Source organism: Phalacrocorax carbo, chromosome 4 (genome assembly GCF_963921805.1).
Source record: "Phalacrocorax carbo chromosome 4, bPhaCar2.1, whole genome shotgun sequence".
Classification (NCBI taxonomy): Eukaryota; Metazoa; Chordata; class Aves; order Suliformes; family Phalacrocoracidae; genus Phalacrocorax; species Phalacrocorax carbo.
Window position 1 is genome coordinate 13712206 of NC_087516.1, and position 21583 is coordinate 13733788.

Sequence of the window (21583 nt, forward strand, 5' to 3'; positions counted from 1 at the left end):
AAGTGGCTTATTACTTATTTAAAGGATTCCAGTAAGGAAGAGGTTAAAAGTACTTGAAAATAGATTGACTGGAATATGATCTATCACTGGCTTCTTCAACCTCATTCTTTTAGTGTACTTTTCCCTGTTCCACAGACTGTAAACCCAAAATGTTTCCCCCTGTGTCTTTTCAGTAGCTGGTTTGCAGTTACTGCGGACACTGTAAAAAAAAAAAAAAGAAAATGGATTAAGCTGCTCTTATGATCAGTATCCTTCCAGTGGAAAGCATCACCTAATATAAAAAAAGAAGCTGATGCTACAATAAGAGGAGTGTATGTTGTCTTTTCAAATTGTGTACACACAGTTAGCCATTATATTGACTGCTTGGTCAGGTTTTTCTGAGAATTGTTCCAAATTCTGTCCCATACCAGGAAGTACAATATCTTTCTCCATCCTGTACAGGGAGTGTTGGCACCTGATGTTAATGGCTGAAAGCCACAAGAGCACAAATACGTTCCTTTGGATGCTGCACCTGCGATTTGTATTAAGAACTGAAAAGGACATTTCAGTTTGGTCCTCTATCTTTTCCATTTGTATTAATGGCAAAAATTTCACTGACTGAGAACTGATCACAGCATGTTGCCGATCTTGGGGAAATGTAACTTTAGAAAGGACTTAATGATCTACGTAAACCAAAACTTTCATTATATTTAAATAAAGCAAGTCTTTTTCTGGTTTGGTTTCTGTGTAAAATTCCAATTCAAGGATAATTATGAATCTCCAAATTATTTCATTTCATATTAGCTTACATCCTTTATTTAGGGTTAAATAAAGGAAACCTTCCCATTACTTACTTTGGTCACCTGCTGTGCAAACTAATAACGCCATGCTCATCTAAAAAGGAGTGTCAGTCACAGTCACATTTGAATTCAAGTGTACCAGGAAGGAGACAATTAAGAGAGGGAAATTAGCTGAACTAGTGCTATTTTGTATTACTCGATTTTAAAATCTACAGTTATTCAAATATATCGGGAATGGAAGGTGAGCTTTTAAAGAGGTACAGGTTTGCTTACAGAAATGTTCTGTGAATTAAAATTGTAAAATATTAATAATGAGACATTACTATAGGTGCTTTTTTCTTTTAGCTTATACTCCTGTGAGAAATCAGTGATAACATATAGGGTGAGGTATTGGGAGATTTGTCTTAGAAAGAAGGGTAGTTGTGACTAAGTGCCGGTTAACACATGAGCTCTGGCATCTTTTTTCCTGTTGTTAGTAATGAAACACTGAGCAATTTCACAAGGAAGCTTAAATGTGCATTAGAGAAAGACTTTGCATATCTAGGACAAAGACAATAGATATTTTTCAGAGGTTCTGTATTTATAAGCATTGCCGAATTGTCCATAGTGGAAAAACAAGGCAGGCTACAAGAAGGCCTCTAAAGGGATGAACATTGTCATGTGAAAAGAAAATAGGTACTCGTGACTGTTCACCACCTGGGTATTGATGCAGCCAATTACTGTGTCCTACCTTTCAAACACTATTGTGTTAGAGCAAGAAAAGAGCCAATATTGTATTTTATATTACCTTTCTAATGCTATATATACACATATAGATTTGTGTTATTTGTCTCTTTGATTCACCAAATGTTTCTTATTTGTGGCTTAAGGCATTTATTTATTGCAAGGCTTCAAGCTGCGGTAAGCAAGGTCGTAGATTAAGAATTGATTTCCACAGTTGCTCTAGCATACAAACTAAATTTCTCTTGGTTATAAAAACTACAGCTGGGCGTAAATTCAGTTTTGCAACATTGTCTTGAAATTTAACATTAAAGCAAATAAGAAAATACTCGAAGCATGTATTGCATGCTTAATTTAGGCCTTTGGCTAAAACCTAAGGAAAGCAAATTGGTTTTATGCTGCAAGCTTCTAAGTAAAACCATGCTGGTACTGAAGGGTTTTTTTTATTTCACTCGTTCTTTTTTTGTTACTACTTTATGTCTCCCTAATTTTTTAAATCAGATTTTCTGTACAGTTTTTGGCAAATCATGTTTTGATCAATATGTTGATTAGTTCTTTGTTTTGCTATATGTGCCTAGAGTAATTGTTAATACAATAAGAATGTGGTTTCAAAATGGAATATAGTTTCTCCCCTTCGGAAACAGTCCTACTAGAAATAGAAAAATCTGCTATTTTGTTAGCTCTCTAATGTGAAACTCAACATCTTTTTAAACTGAAGGAATATTTAGACTGTAAACTGAAAATCCACTAAAATCAAGGAGGTATGTTTTGGGGTGTTTTTAGGGTGTTCTTTGGGTTGTGGGGTTTTTGTTTTGTTTTTAAGGTGTGCTTTGTGTTGGTAATGATAGTAGAAGTACACTGTGTGCAGCAATCAATTTGGGTAAATGTCAAAGATGTATAACTCTTTGGTGAACCTTTGCTGCAATACACAGATTCCTAATAAGTCTACAATATATTTTAAGTTATAGAAATTGGCTTCTTAGACATGTCTTTAAAGAAAGATGCCCCTGCCCTTGCTTTTTGAATTAGTACGCCTAGAGCAGAAACTGTAATCTGTAGTGTATGTTTTCAGATCATAATCAACATCATCAGGTGGCTTTACAAATATTAGCTTGTCCTCTACTGTTCCTGCACATGTCGTAGTTACTGTTTCTGCCATTAGCAGAGGAACCAAACTGCAAAATTATTTTTCTAAGATAACAGCACTTTGTTTGCTTGATGGGAATTCTTGGTTTGCAGTGCACAGTTCACACTGTACCTTATAGCACTGGCCCACAAGGAAGAGACTAGCACTTCAAATGTTTTGTGGTACTCTGTTATACTAAAATAAAGGCTGAATTGCCAACCCTATTGTACACTAGTATGTAAAATAACTTTCTTCACAGTGGTCACTATGAATGTACAGAAAAACACAAGTGCTGTGTGATGAGAACAGTAAAAAAGTTTGGCAGGTAAAACAGGTATGGAGTTATTTGAAAATAAAAACTTCGTTGAGAAAAAAAATATGTGCAGAAATGAAGCACCTCAGACTTAGAAATCACTCCTCTTTCCAATTCAGATGAATGTTTTGGAGAAATGAAGTTGTGAAATTAATCTGTTGGTACTGATTCTTATTTGCTCCTTGAACCTTATTTTGTAGTATGAGAATACCTGGATCTCCTTTTGTGGCGGTTCCCAGCAAGCCATTTTATTAGCACTTGGTCTTATTTTGCAAAACCTTGAGTTGGAGTTTATTTACAAGTATTGAAAACTGAGGATTTTGTCAGTGTTTAAAATGCCCATGTCCATAACAAACTTCCTTTTGACTTCCTTGAGATTTCCATATGGAGATATCTCAAAAAAATGCATCTTTGTGGTGAAATGAGGTGAATCTATTCAACTCAGCCTTTCTCTGAATAATAAAACAGTCTCACTGAAAGCCTTGTTAGGAAGGAATTATGATTATCAAGTCTGGTAGTCAGAAAGGCTTCTTGTTAGGGTATTACTGCAAGACTAACTCAAGCATCGTTATGCCCGACTGAATACAAGATTTCTGCCCATTTCCAAAACCTAGCTTTCTTTTTTGAAAAGCACTTAAATATGTATGAAGAATCTTGGACCGATTCATTAACTTTGAATAAATTCCTATGACAAATGAGGGAAATAAGCAGAAAGCAAAAATAACTAGTTGAGCAGGACTCCTTGTGTAAGTTTGGCTGCCAGCAGAGGCACAGGAATATGACAGCTGTATCACTGATAATTCATTGTAGATCCATCTGGTGGTAAACTTTGAGGAACAGAACCTTTTCGGAAGTAGATCTGGCACCAGCCTCCTCTGTACTGATGTGGTAGTACAGATTTTCAGATTTTTTTCTTTTCTCCCCCAACCTTGCCCCAAGACAGGGGAACTACATGGAAGAATTACTCATCAGTTTTATTCTGGTGCTGTGATAAAGTTGATATAAGAACATAATAGTGCTAGAAATCTGGTATTCTTCTACTTTTGGATCCTCCTTGACATCAGATGTTTTCGTAAAAGCTGCAGAGTCAGCCTCTGCAGTCACCTAGTTCTCATCCCCACTATGTCCTCCATATGGAATCATTCTCCAATGACACCCAGTACAAAACATTAAAAAAATGGTATTTCCAACAAACAGAACAGAAGAGTCTTTTGAGCAGGGAGAGGAAGGCAGTCTTGCCATTTGAGCCTCTGCTCTAAAGAGAGAAAAGAATGGAGGGACGTAAAAGGAGACGAACAATCTCTTGTATAAATTACCTGAAAAGACCCTCTGAGATTTATGGACAGGAGTCAGCAGTGTACACCTGGGGAAGGTCTGTCTAGCTGCAGGATAGAAGTTTGGGATTATGTAGGAATCTGTTGTGAAGAAAGCTGTTTGAAAAAGTGCCCTTGCATGTGTTTGGGAGTGCTGGGGTCTTTGAGTTAGCAGAGAAGTGTGCTACTGCGGTGGTCTCAGTCTTCCCTTTGAATTTTAATTCTGGCATGTTTGTTATGTCAGCACTTGATGCGAAACCTAGCAAACTCTGTGATCTTTCTGACTTTAATTGGAGAATTAAACTTGTAAAGTTCCCTAGAGGTTTAAAGTGTGTAAATATAAATATTCTTACCATACTTTGATTTTTGTGATGCGATTTGTGCGTTTTCAAATGTTGTTACCATAACGACATTTGCTCCAGTGGTAGTATTCTGTTACTTTAGTGGGGACTAATTCCCCAAAATCCAATATCTGCAGCCAGAGGGCTAACCAGATCATTTCAGAAAGACCAATGGACCGCAGTCATTTACATTTGATTGGGCTTTCTTGGACTCAAGCAGGTCAAAAATATCAGAGATCAGCACTGTATCTGTGGCTGGGGGTTCTTCCCATTTGCAGGATTGCATGGCAAGTACAGGGATAGCATATGCAGCTTCTTTGCACCCCATTGTACAGCGCTTGGGGTCACGCAGTGGTTGGAAGAAGGCAACTAATAACAGGAATTCATGTATCGCTCTCCTGTCCGCACATCTCCTTGGGAATATAACTCCCTGGTGTGTGTTGAAACAGCAGCAAGGCCTCTTTAACCGCTCTAAGGGAGAAAAAAATTAAATCATGCAAGTAGTATCTAGTTATGCATTCTTACCTTCATCTTCCTGCCACCCGCTGCCTTGCTCTGACATGGATGATTCTGCCTTCTACACTCAGACAGAAGTTGTGAACAACCAGTCTCGCTGAGACTCTTCCCAAGCCTCCTTCCACGTGCTGTTCCTTCAACACCAGAAATAACCTCCCAATAACTGACGAAGACTTCAGGTTATAAAACTTAAGCAAACATGTTCATTGTCGTCGTCCCCCCCCCCGACCACGATAGCATTTTCATCAAGGACCAGATGCCAGCACCAAATGATGGTTTGGCCCCAGGTGGCTTTACTTTCTGGTGTGATGGTGGAAAATGGGGCCTACTATATGGTATTAGCAAGGGAAAGGATTTGGATGTGCAAGCAGCAAAGGCTGCCGAAAAATAAAACCGTGTGACCAAAGGAGTCCTGGTACTGTGGGTTTTGAAGGCTCTGTAATTTAAAAAGTATCAAACTCATCGTTTTAAAACAGCTTTCATCTTACCTCATTCTTCACTGCTTCTCTGGTGTGGAATTTTTCCTTTGTGATAAGGTGAACTTTAAAAGTTTCAGGTTTTTTTCTCCCTAGTAGAAGGAGTAAACTCGCAGCCAACACAGCCAAGCACAAAGCAGTTCTGCACTAAGCATTCCACCTCTGTGGTTAGCCCATTGCTGTGATTACATTGGAGCAGCTCTAGATTTCAGCACTGCTGCATCATTTTTCTTTCAATTTTTAATTAGAAAGTTTTCATAGCCAGGGAACAGAGCAGTAGGGGGTTTTGTATCCACCAGCAGACCCTTCCCCCCCCCCCCCAAAAAAAAAAAAAGTGCAGCTATGAGTGAAATGCTATTAAAAGCAACATTTGTACAGATGCCAAGTGGGAAGAGACAGCAAGCATGCAATAAAGAACAATTCTTTCTTTTTTTTTCAGAAGGAATATATGTAAAATAAGAAATTATTTAAAAACAGGTTTTCTTCTGTTTCTCTTCTTTTAATCTCAGTTTTCCATAAGAATAATAGTAGTAATTTTCTAACTAGGCAATGAAAATTTTGGTTCCACTTGATTGTCTCGGTAATCTTGAACTTAAATACTTAAATGCTAGTATTTCACAATACTGATACCTAATTTAGTAACCAACTCTTATGCACTGTCTGTCTTGAAATTTACTACTTTCTACAGTTACAGGTTTTGATAAAGGCATACAGACTTCATTTACTATAAGGCAAAATGAGACTCTCTCTGGATTTTTCATAAGGACACATGTTTTTATGTACAGATGGATGAACACATTAAGTTGTGTAACACCTGTGTCTAGGTAGATGTAGAAGTAGGTATTTGTGCTGGGCACAGGTTATTTTTCCTCCATATATGGGCATAAAGCCTGAATAAAAAAAGCAATTATTAGTTTTTAGGCATTGCACAATGTCCTTTGGTCATCAGTTACTTTAAACAAACGTGGTTTCTGTATTGCCGTGCAGGAGGACTGTAGCAATCATCATAAACTCCAGGGTTAGCAACGAGAATATCTGAGCAGAATAAGACCACCTGTCCAAAAGGAAACTTGCAAGAAAAGTTCTTTCATTTGAAAGGCTGTGGTTGATTTTTCTCAAATTATGGTTATTTTCTCATCTGACCTGTTTGTCCAGTAGAAATAGTACTAAAGCATGTGACATCCACATGATTATGGGAATCTAATATTCATCGCTTGATGGGCGTTTGCTTTTATGAACAAGAACTACAATTGTTAACATTCTTGTGAGTACCCTAAACCAGCATTTAGAACATAAACATTTCAGGTTTGAATATGCAGCCAGAGCTTGATACTATAACCACAGTTATTTATTTGGTAAGTATTTTCATATTTTTAAAATAAAAAGTATGGATCTTTTTTTTTAACTGAACCAAAGTTTCTGCAATGGATACTTCATTACTAAAAATCAGAATTATTATGGGTCCGTTCTCAGTCTTCAGTCTTTTGCAAATTGCAGTAGCATGCTTTCTGAAAAACATGAATGCTGATTTAGAACACCTTGAATCACTGATGTGAGTTTAAGAAGAGGCATCAGCAGTGTAAGATGGCTGTACTACAATTTTCACTCCATGGAAGGTCTGCTCAGTGTTTTGCAGTGCCATGCATGCTCTGTTACATGGCATACACCTACACTGGCTCAACCAGCGGAAAATCGACAAAAACATGCAGATGCTGGGAGAGATGCATGAAGAAGCTGAAGAAGTAGAGGTCATCTGGTGTGAAGCTTCTAGGTATGCCCTTCTTTTTATCAACAAAATGACATAGTACTTGAACTATCTATTTTCTTTTACTTGGTATCTGAATACAGATTTGTTTATAATATGTATTGCTTTCTTGTTGATAGAAAGTCGGAGAAGGGAGTTGAACGAAACATACAGGGCAGTTCATGTTAATACAGAACTTCTTTCCCTTTTGCACCCTCTCAATAAAATGCACTGGCATGGGACAATTTGAATACAATCCTGATGACATGGAAAAGCAAATGAGAAGGCCACAGACTTGCAAATAAAACTTAATTGTTATTTGCTCATTTGAAACCATCAAGGAGACAGCCAAGGCGTTGCTCCGTGACTAGCTCTAAGTTACTAATGGCACCTGAACTAGGTTTATATATCATCATAGATATCAGTCATGTACTTGATCATCATTCTCTCATCATGTTTTATGTTCTTGGCCTGTCCGAGTTCCTTTGTGGCAGAGAGAAGCCTCTGTGCTCTTTTTGCATGGCTTTTGGTTCCTGTTTTCCTTTGTTTTAAAAATAATCAGACTAAATCTTACACGGTGGAACAAGTGGTGGAGCTCATCCTTGCTTTGCTGTCTGGATCATGAGCATCTGATACATGACAGTTCTCCGCTTGCTGCAAAACCACTCTGATAACTCCATGCTGTTCTGATTGTTTTTTGTCTTCTTTTGCCTCTCAAAGGCACCGATGCGTGGATGTTTCCTGACTCATTAGTACTGTTTTTTTAATACATTGAGAGTTATTTCTCTTTTATTCAAAAAGAAAAGGTGGAGGTAGTGATAGAAAAACAACTAGCTATTCAGGCTCAGTTTAGGGAAAAGTTGCTCCCTTGTTGTCTTTCTCTTAAATAAGCCAAGAGGAGGGTTTGTTCGTTTGTCCACACCCACCCTTACACTTTTCTTCTTTACATTCATCTGCAAATCAAATCCATTTTTAAACTGAGATTCTGTACTTAAAGTGACCCTAAGAGCAACCTTAAGAAAGTGATGAACCCACATGATCTGTGTGCTTTCAGTCTGAGTTGCTGCTGGCAACCTGAATGTAATTTGGTTTCACTGTACCCACAGCATGCCAGAGGAGAGCTGATCCTGTAGATGGGTAGTATATTGCCCATTCCTAGTCCTGTCAGGCCATGTGAATAAGCTTGGCTCTGTGCTGAGGCTTACTTCTCCCGCCCCCAATAGTCCTGGAATTTGGACTGATGCAACCTCTTTATAGGGGGTGGAGGGTTTGGACTGTGAATGGCAGTTGAAATTACAAGTAAAAAGGAGCTCAGATACCCACTGAAAAGACTGTATTGATATAAGGAGCTGAGATATTGGATGTGGAATTAACTGACACACAGTTTTGAAAAGATGGGGGCGTAAGGGAGAAATTAAATGACCTCTCTGTTGTATAGCCAAGTGGATCAATGGCTTTGTTTTTATATTTTTCTTTGAAAGATATCACCTTCTGGCTGCAGAGTGTGTGGATTCAGTTTTCTTCTGGAGCCTGAGCAAATCACTTGAGGAAGATCTTGTTTTCTGCTGCATCCTAAAGACAGCATGGATGGGGAGAGCATCTATGAGGTTGATTCTGGAGATGGACTTGGAGGTAAGGATGCCTATGACTTATTTTTACTTTCATCCCAGATGGCTGGTTACAGGAAGCCCCGATGACAGTGGACTTCAGAAGCCACAAAAAGCAAATGTGATAAAGATGTCTACAGTTCATTGATTGTATTGTGTCACTTTACAAGCAGTGAATAAAAATTTTTGAAAACAACTGTGTCCTAGAGGATGTGGCACACCTAGACACTGCACGTTCTAAGTGGTGTTACTTAGAGTCTGAGATGTCCCAAAGATGATACAAACCGTAAAAACTTACAATAAAAGTGAAGGCATGAAGCCTTTTCTCTCTTTCTTTGTTTCTCCTTTTTCTGTCTCTCACCTGCTGAGTAACTGTATTGCACACACTGTTTTGTTTGAATTTTCTAAATGGACTTCAGAAGCCAGCATGAAATGGTACTGACTCTGTCTTCTATACTAGTGACCCATGTGTAGATGGAGACTTTTCATTGACCTAAAATGATGAGTTCTTTTTTTTACGTAGCTACTAATGCTACAGGTGTCCTTGGGCAAGTTAGCTAACTTCATTGCTGTGGTTTATCATCTTCATAATGGGGTGAACAGCTTCTCAGAGAAGGTAACATTACATACTTCTGCAGAGATGCTGTTCTTTGCATACAACGCAGATGACCTTTGATGGAGCTTTTGGGTAGATTCATCAGTTCAAATTCCTGGTTTAATACAGCTTTTTCTGAGATGAAGTAATCAAACACCTTTAGTTGGCAGAACACCTTGAACTGCCTAGGTCAACTCACTTTTGAACTTAGAAGTCTAAATATTATGGGAAAGAATGAGGTTCTGCATTAGAACGTTGTAATAACAAAGACATGCTGCACACCTGTTTGATGGTTTAGATGTTTTCCTGTGACTGCATTGTCATCAGGCAGATTGTTTTTAAAGACAAAAAAACCTGGTGGTTCAAGTTACTTTAAAAATCCCTCATAATACTGACTCTGAAATAATTATTTTGTAATAATAAATAATACTACAAGAACAATGTAAGTATTTATGCTCAAGTAATGCCTTTCTGCAAGGTGAATGCAGGGTAGTAGAATAGCAGCATTCTCTTTGACTTTCTGAGCATTTGTGCTGCCTTCTCCCAAAGTTTTTGAAAGACCTGAAGCCATCGTTATGACCATTACTGATTAGGTTACTTTTCATTTCGTAACCCCTCTCAAGCACTAGTTTTCTGGCCTTACCATTGTGTCCTTCAGTCACTGAATCTCTGCTCTTGTACTGCACCTTTGTAATTTCTTTCATGCCACTTTGAGCGTGGATAAGTTCTTTCAGAGCTGAGGTTGAAGACAATTTTTTATCCTGGTCCTGTTTCAGTCTGACCTTTGTTGTTATAATAAGTTACTGTCCTTGGTGTACATTTTTCTAATTTATATAGGCAAGAGTGAGCGTGTATGTTTAAGCAGGCAGAATGGGTAACCAGCTTTCTGGCTTGTCCTCCTCTCTTTCTTTTTGGATTCTGACTTAAGACCATAAGCTCTTCAGAGCAAATTTACTAGTTTTGGGAAATAGAATAAATTGTTATTGACACAAGTTGAATAGAATTACTGGTACGAAAACAAAATCTGATCATGTATGTGACAGGGCCATCTTTACAACACTGCGTCAGTATCTCCAACATACATTTACGTATGGCACTTTTTTGCACGAAATGTGCTTGCGCGAGTAATATTAACCACAGAGTACCATTTCACATTTTTCAGAAAACAGGTGATCTTCTCTCTATGTGAATTGCTGGATAGCAGCTCAACTGAAAAAAACCTCCTTGCTTCATCCTTTATAAACAAAGCAAAGGTATATCAAAACAAACTCAACAAAAATTCCCATTCTGAAACTGAGGACTGGGCAAGAGCCACCTCTCTGTTACAATCAGCCCATCAAGCATTCCTATCTGATAAGTAAGGGAAGTGTTGGAAACTCCTGTGTTTTAAAATGAAGGGCAACTAAAACTTTGGATGTAGTTTTGCTAAGTTTCTTGGATTCTCTTTGTCCTGCTTTTGCTGCTTCTACTTAAGATACCAAAATGACAAGTATATGCTGTTCATGGAGGCAAACTAGGGAATTTTGCGCTGTTTTATAGAATGTGATTTAAATAAACTGTGACTTTAAAATAAAACAAATATCTTTTGGAAGATGAAGGACATGCATCGTTTCTGAGATGGGTACATAGTTCTCAGTGGTGTATAACGAAGTCTGTATATACCCCATGTATTATAAATACAGACATACATTGAGATACATACATATCAAGCATAAATGTATGGTTACAATTAGGCTGATTTGATGTCTGAATTATGATATATCAGAGACCTGAGACAAAACAGAAATGTGCCCATTTTCAGCCACATGAGCACAACATGTCAATTTACCAGTGCGATGAAATCATCTCCAAGAACAAAGTATGTTTTGTTAGTTCAAGGTCTGTGGTCTCTGATGGAAAAGCTTCCTGGGACCATAAACCCCCTGTGAGACTGCATGAGTTTGAAGGTCAAAAGACCTTAAGACTTTTGTGGCCATTTCTTGTCAGATCAAAAAAATAATAGTAACAAAAATATGACACCATAATTCATTGTTTCATTAATAGAAAATCAGGCCACTATTTTCAGGTTCAGGAACCCAAAGTAAGGCTCTTCCCCTCATTTTAACTGCAAAAAAGTGTTTGGATTTTCATAGGTATGGGTGGCTTATAGCACTCCTTAATGCCAGTAAAAGCTCAGGAATGATGCTTATAGAGGTCAAGTAAATTAATTTGATACTGTGGAGTTATGTACTTAAGTCAGACTTCTTTGGTTTAAAAATTAGCCCTCAGATTAAAAGCAGTTTAGGTAGCTGTACTGTGGGCATTGTACCTGGTCCTCTTGACTTGATGTTACTTCGTAGCAGGTTTTAAATGCCTCTTAAATAATTCGCAAAGAAGAACAGAGCTGACTTTTCTTCTGGCCTATAAAGCCAAACTCGGTGAAGGTCCTTACTATGCAGTTGAATAGTTTCCAGAGTACAAGCAACCCCAAACATGGTAGAAAAGAGACAGGACTGTAATTCTTCACTGTGCAATGCACTGAAAACCTATTTTAGCTGACCTAGAACAGATGGGCACATCTGCTTCAAAACAAAGACTTGATAGCTTCAGTTGCCTAGGAGAGATTTCTGCTTTCTTCAAACGAAAGAATTCTGTGGTGGGGTGACCTTGGCTGGCTGCCAGGTGCCAAACAAGCTGCTCTCTCACTCCCCCTCCTCAGCGGGACAGGGGAAGAAAATCAGATGAAAGGAGAAGGACATCACTCAGTAATTACTGTCACAGGCAAAACAGACTCGACTTCAGAAAGCTTAATTTATTGCTAATTAAAAATATAGTAGGTTAGCGACAAAACCTCCCAAAACTAAAGCAACCTTTTTTTCACGCCCTTTCTTCCCAGATTCAACTTCACTCCTTCCTGCCTGACTTCTGTGCCACCTCTTGCCACCCAAAGCAGTGCAGGGGGATGAGGAATGAGGGTTAGTCAGTCCGTAACACTTCATCTCTGCTGCTCCTTCTCACACTCTCCCCCTGCTCCAGCATGGGGTCCCACTCAGGCGATACAGTCCTTCACTAATTTGTCCAGTGTGGGTCCTTCTCATGGTCTGCAGTTCTTCAAGAACTGCTCCAGTATGGATCCTTTCCACAGGGTATGGCCTGTCAGGAATGTACTGCTCCAGCATGGGTCCCCCACAAGCCACAGTTCTTGCCAGAAAACCTGCTTCTGTGTGGGCTTCTCTGTATGGGCCACAGCTCCTGCCAGGGGCTTGCTCCAGCATAGGCTCTCTGTGGACTGCAGTTTCCTCCAGGGCATCTCCACATGCTCCAGTGTGGGGAACTCCACGGGCTACAGGTGGATATCTGCTCCACCATTAACCTCCGCGGGCTGTAGAGGGACAGCCTGCATCACCATGATCTTCTCCATGGGCTGCAGTTGAATCTCTGCTCTGGCATCTGGAACACCTCCTTCCCCTCCTTCTTCACTGACTTTGGTGTCTGCAGGGTTCTTTTTCTCACTCCTCTCTCACAGCTGCTCCTGTGCATCTTTTTTAACCCTTTCTACAATTTGTTACCACGGAGATGCCACCAGTGTCACTGATGGGCTCAGCTTTGGCCAGCGGTGGGTCTGTCTTGGTGCTGGCTGGAACTGGCTCTGTCTGCCATGGGGGCAGCTCCTGGTCTCTTCTCACAGAGGCAACCCCTGCATCCCCCTTCCACAAAACCTTGCCATGTAAGCCCAACACAGACTTTTACTTGTTATTCTGGAGTAATTTGCTGCTTCAAGTGTATTCCTTGCAGACCTGGTGCAATTCTTAGAGCCTTTTGTCACTAACTGATTATCTTTATTATCAATATCTTGGCTACTTTGATGTGTTCCTAAAACTAGACACTAACTTGGACCATATAGAGTAAAGTATAATTGGAGATGTTTCTTTAGAAACTTTTCATCCTTTTAATTATGGAGTGATATGATTATTAATTAAAACAAAAGATCAAGCTCTATTACTGTTCCACTTCTGTGACTTGATTTTTCAAAATTTACTCCTGTTTGTTTTGCCAGAGAGTCTGCAGTGTCTAGATATATATGCAGAATCAATACCATAGCACACATTTTTCCTTGTTCTCTGTACTGTATTTTAATAAGAACTGGAAGATTTGCTGCTGCCCAAGAGGTATTATGGGAAGGAGACTGGGGAGGGGTTAAGCAACTCTTGTGGTTCTGTTGCATTGTTGATGTTAGACCAGATCTGCTTTTGGCCTGGTGTTTTCACTTGTAGCTCTTGTTCAAGTTAAAAATCCTTCCTGCACGTTAGCAAGGCGGTGAGCCAGTTGCTATGGTATTCTGCCTTTTTTTTTTTTTTTTTTTAACCAATTGGCTTGCTTTTGTGATGATTCAGCCCTGAATAAGAAATCGGTTACACAGACTAGAGCTGTAATCAAAAGAGCAGCTATTGTTGACTTGAAAATCTATAGAGGTCGGGAGGACAGCAGCATCTGAGTTGCAAGAAAATATTTATCACTGTCTGTGTTTATGGTATATATTCTGATGTGTATCTGACTGCTAATAATGGCAGTAATAGCAGTAGTACTTTTTCAGGATGATATTAAAAATTGAATCACTGTACTAATTTTTCTGTATTGTTTTATCATCCTAAAGATATCAGTAATTTCCAGCTAAAAAAAAAAACAGGTTTTTTTTTTATTCTGTTGCTATCTTTTACTGTTTTCTGCCATCTTAATGGTAGTATGTTTCTGACAGGATATTATTTGCTCATGGAAGACTACCAGACTCTCCTGCTTGTCTTCATAATTTTAGTGCTGCTGTTTGGCTAATCAGAAAATTCTGGAAGACTGCTAGATAATGTAGGACTTTAAAGTTATAATGGTGCTGATAGGTAGCTGTAGTGATCCATGGATAAAAGAAAGACAAGGTATTTAGAGAGAGGTATGTTCTATCCAAAAGGGAGGTATGTTCTATGCAAAAAGGGAGGACGGACTTTTGCAGGTCTTCTGCAGATTTTAAGAAGCTCTTGTCTGCTTAAAGGCAAGGTTGTTCTCCTCCCCACCCTGTCTGCAACTGTATCAGGACAAATAAAAGATCCTGCTTCTTTTGTACAGAACAATTTCTTTCAGAAGTCATGACTATACCACGAATAAAACGTCTAAATTTCAATTTAGAAATCACTAGAAATCAGGCTTGTAAAAGACAGTGCTGCATACTAAGAGGCCATCAAAATCTGGACAGTGCAACTGATAACAAGTATGTGAAAACACCTATTTGAATTTGGAAATAACTAGACAAAAAAGCAAAGATGTACTCTAGGAATGCTTTTTGTCTCTGTGCTTTGTACAATACAGTGGCACAATCCTTTCCCAGTGGAAAGCAGGGTCTGCTGATCCTGCTTATTGCTCCCAGAAGTATCATGAGAGCTTTTATTTTCTTTCCCGGAGTCTTATGTGGTAGCCCTTCTTTTCCTGTATGCAGGTAATAATGTCCCACTGTGGACTAAAATGCTGGCAGTGAATAATGATATCTCTGCTCTCACTGAGTATGAATGTAACCACCTAGTTATCAAGGGTTTGACTAAGAATAGTAACTGAATGATGAAGTTGAATCTTGGAGAGGCTTTAAATTATGCTGTTAGAGAGCATGAACTTTTCCACCTCTGTAATAGCTCCATTTCAGTGTTTGAATTCCACATTGTCAATGGACATCCGGGTAAACCTTCGCATGCTGTGCGCTTGCCACCAGAATAGTAAAGTAGTCAGCTGTGATGTTCGGGAAATACAGGTTTCTATGGGTTTGGTACAGGACTTTGCAAGAGATCAAGAGGAGGATGTGCATCAGCTCATCAAACAGAATGAAAAATCCACCCTCCAAGGTACTACCAAGAGGAAAAAAAAAAAAGGCAGCAGAGCAAAATGGACTTGCCACAGCAAACTAAAATGAAGAATAAAACTCTTCCATGTTTATAGTAAGCCTTAATTTATTTCACTTGGATTCCTGCATCCTAATAAGTGGAATGTGGAGACCTCCCATTGACTGTTTAGGTAAACAGGCAAAGTCTTTTTAAGTAAATTATTAATTTTTATTTATGTCAAATCTATGCTTTAAACACATACTCATGGAAGAAACTCCCACATTTTTCGTTGAAATTAAAACCCTAGAAAAATCTGGATGGATCAAGAGATTTTTTTTGAGTTTATGGTTTGGGGTGGCCAAATTTAGGGTATGTGGTGTTTCATATTTGTTAGTTGCCACTGGATGTCTGAGAGGACAAAAAACATCCATCCAAGAGGCACAATTCTTAAGCATGTCCTCTTTCTACAAACGTGACTTTAATGGCACTGTTCACTGATGTTTTATCTTCTGAGGTTTGCAGATGAACTTTTTATTGTTAGATGAGCTTTTTATTGTTTATTATTGCTCTTCAACTTTTTTTTAAGAGCTATATACTAAGTTACAAGATATGTTTGAATGACCAGCAGTCATTATGGGATTATAGTCTTTAAAGTATAACAGGTAGTTTTGCACTGTAACAGATGTGAGATATTTTAAATTTATTCTAATCTTCGTTTAGAAATAAATTTGTAAATACATGACGGAGAGCAAAGAATGAGACTTGTCCTTCTTGGACATAGCTTTTTGGTGGCTTGCAAATGTATGGAGGACACTTACAAAAAGTAATGCTAATTTGTAACCATTGTGGGTATTAAAGATACTGTGGAAATCATCCTGAAGGTCATTATGAAATCGAAATGCTCATAAGCACATTGCCAATATTTAACTGATAATTAATGTCTTTGGTCTGGGTTTTCACTCAGTGATGGGGATATAGTGAATTTATTAGGGGATGATGGTTTGAAATGTAAAAGTGAAAAACCTTACTAAATGACTTCTAGTGAAATGACAGAAATACGACTTGCCAGAGTTCTCGTATAGTTGTCTGCTGCAAGTAAATGCTTAGATGAGGTCTTCCAGTGGTGGCATAGACGATCTAAAGATAAATTAATTTATTATTTATTTAAGCACTGCAGTCATTGATCATATAATTTAAGAAGTGTTGAATATCTAAAATTCTTAAGCCAGAAAGCAGACAAGAATATTATTTTCTGTAGTGGCCCTTGTATTTTAATACTTTTGCACAAACATCTACACAAGGTACTAATTTTAGTAGTTTACAGAGTCACATCTAAAGTACATGTTTATTGCTATATGCCTTCACTTAGAAATTGCCCTTGACTAATAATTGCCCGCGTCTACTTGCCACCCCTCTTGTAAGGCAAGTCATAACGGATGGGATTTCATTTAGTAGAGAGTTGCCTTTTTAAGGAAGGTGCAATGTAAGAGATGGGAAAAGTATTTAAATTTGGTTATATAACAAAATACTCTGTGCACTGATCTTTTCACACGCTGCGTATACATACCAATAGTTCTTTCCTGCATATACTGAAGCTTTGCAAGTGGTGATACACACCAGGCCCCTCCTGATGTAAGTATCGTAGCTCCACTGCTTTTGGAAATTACAATAGAGGTATGATGGTCTACATACCCGAAGGACTTGCCCCAGTTTCACCAAAAGAATACTGTGGGCTCAATTCAGGTTCACCATTTATTAAAAGGTCTGCTTTTAATAGTGCAAATATAAGTAGAAAGAAAACTGTCTCATGAGTAGGATGTATGCAGACACACACCTGAGTAACTAACTTAAGTGGATTGCTGCTGTCTGGACTAGATTCACATAATGACAAATGCCTTCATAAAAAGGACTGCTTTGATACAGCACTTCATCTTTCTGAATTTCAAAGCTTTGAAACATTAAATATGAGCATGGGTAAATAAGCATTGAAATAATCCTGGCATGTATAATGGACTTTTTTTCCTAGTCAGTATTTGTGTGTATTTGACTTCCAGTGCATATTCTAGAAAATAAAGGCTTTTTAAGAAAAGTGCGAGATGCAAATTAAAATGGAGAATATATTTCCACATGAATTCCATGGATCCATGAGTTTTTTCTCTTTGATTCTGTACAGACCTGGGATGCGGGGTTGATAGTTTGGGCTGCTCTGAGTTGAACACCAAGATTAATATAAAATGGGTTCCTTAATTTCCTCTCCTTATGTTCTGTCGACAGGAAAAAAAGTTTATTTCTCTGAAATAGAGAATTTTATTTTATGTTTGTGTGATTTTTTTTTTTTCCCTTATCACTTTCATTTTTCGTTAGGGAGATCCTCCCTTTAAAAGGGAAAGAGCACCTGTTCTCTAGATCCTGTAGACTGACTTTTTGGGGTCCATTTAAAATTTTATTTACTGAAGCATTTAATGCTTCTTAAAACCCTGGTTCAACAAGCATTCTGTTGAACTGTTCTTGATGGAGGGCAAACTGATGAATCTGAATTGAATCCTTTCAACAGCTGTACAATGGGTTTCACCCTAAGGAATTTTCAAGGTACTTAATTATTTCAATGACTTAGATCAGGACTGAACTATCAGCACATCCCTGGCAATTCTAAAAATAGTAACTACTTCTTTGGGGTTAGAGTATGAGAGAGGAAACTCTCTTGAGTCTCAGCTAATTACACTGATGGAAGTGAATATAGGAACTAGAAAGATCTGGGCTGCAGCTTGTGGATTACACTCTTACAAGTCTGGGAATGTCCACTGAGGAAGTATTTTTCTGCTATTGAAAGTGATTGGGAGAACAAGGTGCTTGCTTACTTACAGAGTCAACAGTTTTGTTCCTGCTTGAAAAGTTATCCTTAGATGAGGAAAGTTTTCACCATTTTTTTGTCTTGAATTTCTTTGTTTTTTAGGGAAAGCTATAAGGAAGCTTGTGCGCAAGGCGACTCTGGTGGCATCTAGAATCCTCAGATTTCCTTGACTGAATCCATCTGGGTTTAGCCCTATATATAGTAGACAAGCTGCACTGCTTGCACTGATAAATTATATCTTCCAAATGATAGACCAAGGTACAGTCATGTATACTAACCATTTTTGATCTCATTTGACTCTTCATTCTGTTGCTTTTTTGGGTAGTTGTGACAGTATGGTTTGTCCCCATTGTTGTGGACTATCTTTTCATCAGTACTCTCAAAAATATTTAATTGAAAGAGACTTCTGGCCTGGCTCTGGCATTTGATGTTGCCAGCTGCTTACGAGTCTGCAGCTTGGTGGGAAACTTAGCCTCTCCTGAGATTTACAGACTTGCCTTCAGTGGCAGGTAGACAGTATGAGTGTTGGCAGCACAACTTTATCTGGTTTTACTACCCACGGAAAAGAAAAAAGTGGAAATCTAAAACAAAACTCCACTTACTTTTTTACATATAATTTCCATTACTTTGTGTGTTTAGCAATCATAAAATGAAAACAGACTATGTTCTAACAAAGCATAGACTTTGACTATAAAATTACAGCTGTATCATCAAAAGAAAAAATAGATCAATAAAGTACTATTCTAGAGTATAGTTAAGAATAAGGTTTCTTTATATCTGCTTTGGTATCTCAGCTGGCTGTTGGAATTGAGCAAGCAATCTCACTGCCAACTGGCCGGCTTTCTGAGGTCAGAACTTCTCTTTGCTTTTGTTTTAGATGGGAAAATCTTCTGTCTCCTACCTGTGTCTCTTCTGAACTATAGGGGAGATAACTTTACTAACACAGAACATTACCAGTTTCAAGATGTTTTTGGAGTGGTGGTGTTGGTTCACACTTTAAAAGACTTTGGTATCCAATAGAACACATTGCTCTGCTTGGATTGTCCATGACATCTAAAAATTAAGACTAATTAAGCATTTTTTAAAATTCTCTCACTTGAGCATGACATTAGTTGAATATTAATCCAATTGCACAGAGGCTATTACAATTTTGATTTTACATAGTTTAGATATTAATTTGGAAGACTTCAGAGCTGTCTTTTTTGTTTGTTTGTTTTTGCCAAAGATGTGGGGGAATGCTTCCTGCCTGTGTCTTCTCAGTTCCTTCATGCTGCATGTTGGGCTGTGGCTGTTTGTTGCCTCCACCTTCAAATGTTCAGCTTTATCCTTATTTTGGTGCTGTGCCCAGATAAAAAACCTTCCAGTGGCTTCTCCCTAGTGCACAAAATACTTGGGGGTGTGGAATACTGTGGGGTCTGGAATGGATGGTTGCAAGCCCAGATTGGCTGGCATGTTTGGCCCCTTGGGAAAGTCCAGGACTTGCTAAGGGAGACCCTGTACCAACCATAGCCTAAATCATCAGCTGAGCACAGTAAAGAAATCTGTAGGTCATGCACAGTTTGCGAGTTTCATATGGCTTTGAAGTTGCTACATAAAATCTGTTTTCTATTGTCTGGCAAAAGAATATTAGATTTAAAGGATGAATGTCACTGGTGTTCAGCCTTGCAGAGTTGGTCTCAGATTGTTCTCCTTTTGAATATAATTCTTTTAAAATATATGTACTTGCTAAGAGGTTAATGAAAGGTTCCCATAATTCTCCTGTTTAATTAGTACAATACAGCAAATAATTGAAGAATATGTCTGTCTTTTCAGTTGACAGCAACAGGTCCCATATTTGGCACACAGATAATTGCTAATTTTCTGTGTGTATCATTAGTGGAACAGGAAGATAAGTACATCTTTGTTTGCTGGGTTGCGATAGTGTCTATGATGACATTCAGCTGACCTGTAGTGGTCGATGTCAAATGCTTCCCTTCCTTGTCCACCACCAGTGTTTTGTGATAAGTCTTTATATCTGTTGTATATCTATCTATTCAGCGTTTGGCAGGTCAAAACACTTGGGTGAGGTAATATTTTTTGTTCTAGGAAATTCTGAAGTTATTTAATGATGGTGTTAAGTCATAATGTGTTGTGCTCCTCTCTTTATTTACAATCCTTAGGAAAATTCTCACTGCCAGCAAAAATAATTTCTGAATGGGAAAGGCCTTGAGAGAGGTTCCTTCTACTATAAGAGAAACAGTGGACACCACATTGGAAATATCTGGGAGCTGGCAAAGGAAATTGAAGCTAACCATAGGCTTTGGCGTAAGGCTCTGGAGTTTAATGCCTGCTGTGGAAGTGCTGGATGTGGACAGGCTATCCTCCAGCCCCTGACAGGAGAGGATGGCTCAAGCTTTCCTTAACTATACCTTGCAGCAAGACTAGGGATGTTGTGGGATGACAGATTTCTGTTGCTACAGATAGTACTATAACGGCAGTAAAATTCTGAAGATAGTTTTAAAATCCAGCTAATAAATGAAAGGGATTTAATAGTCACTAATTACAGAATTTAGAAATACCTGAGACCTGGGGACGTTTTTAATGTTAAATGAAAAACATGTCAAATGAAGTCAAGTACCCAAAAGTTAGGAAAAATTGGAAATTTGCTCATGTTGGGTTTTGTCAGCTGCTTTTGTATTCAGCTGTATAATCACAAGCTAATTTTACTTTAGCCTAGTTATCACTCAGTGAACTAATTAAATGTATGGAAAGGTATCTTGAAAAATAGTCATGGCGAATGAGTTTCTTCTGTCATTGTTTTCAAGAGATTGACCCACAAGTTTTCCCTTTATTTGAAAGGTCTTCATATATAACTAAATATTTTTCATAAAACTCAAGATGCTGCAGCTAGATAGTAGCTTGAGTTACAGCATGATGATAAACAGGTCATCTTCTTACCTCCAACTGTTCAGCACAGAGGGCAGAGGACAAATACCATCAGAAGCATGTAAGAGAAGATGCAGATTTGAAGCATTCAGCGGAAGAAATCTCCAAGTTGGTTTTGGAGAGGACTGGTTGTGCTAATGTAATAAGCACACACTGAGACACAGAGACCTTACAATGCAAGGAGAGAAAAGTTAATTCGGATTTTTGACTATTAAAAAGGATTCTATGGAGTTAAAGCAGTTATGGATCTGGGTCCAGTGTCATGGATTAAATACAGAAGGTAAATCTGATCCATTTAGAAAGAACAGTCCATATAGTCAGAGGTCTCTGCAACCAATGGGCCTAATGGATTTGCTGCATTGATGATATGGTGCAGAGCGGGAAACATGGTGGGAGATAAGGCAGAAAAACAGGAGTAAGCAAATCTTTAAATCTCATTG

The 21583-nt window shown here is 38.4% G+C and overlaps 1 protein-coding gene across 7 annotated transcripts in view; it reads left to right on the forward strand.

Moving 5' to 3' along the window:
• Positions 1-21583, forward strand: part of PPP2R2C (protein phosphatase 2 regulatory subunit Bgamma) — a 203731-nt gene that overhangs the window by 92661 nt on the left and 89487 nt on the right. The window contains exons 1-3 of one of the 7 annotated variants that reach the window (XM_064449105.1): positions 7078-7355; positions 8810-8960; positions 18321-18476. The exons of 4 other annotated variants lie outside the window; for them this stretch is intronic. In XM_064449105.1, the coding sequence (XP_064305175.1) occupies positions 18464-18476 (13 nt within the window). In that variant the 5' untranslated portion in view covers positions 7078-7355; positions 8810-8960; positions 18321-18463. Of the gene's footprint in view, positions 1-7075; positions 7356-8809; positions 8961-18320; positions 18477-21583 lie in introns of those variants that run through there. 2 more of the 7 variants (XM_064449104.1, XM_064449106.1) reach the window with 2 other exon arrangements.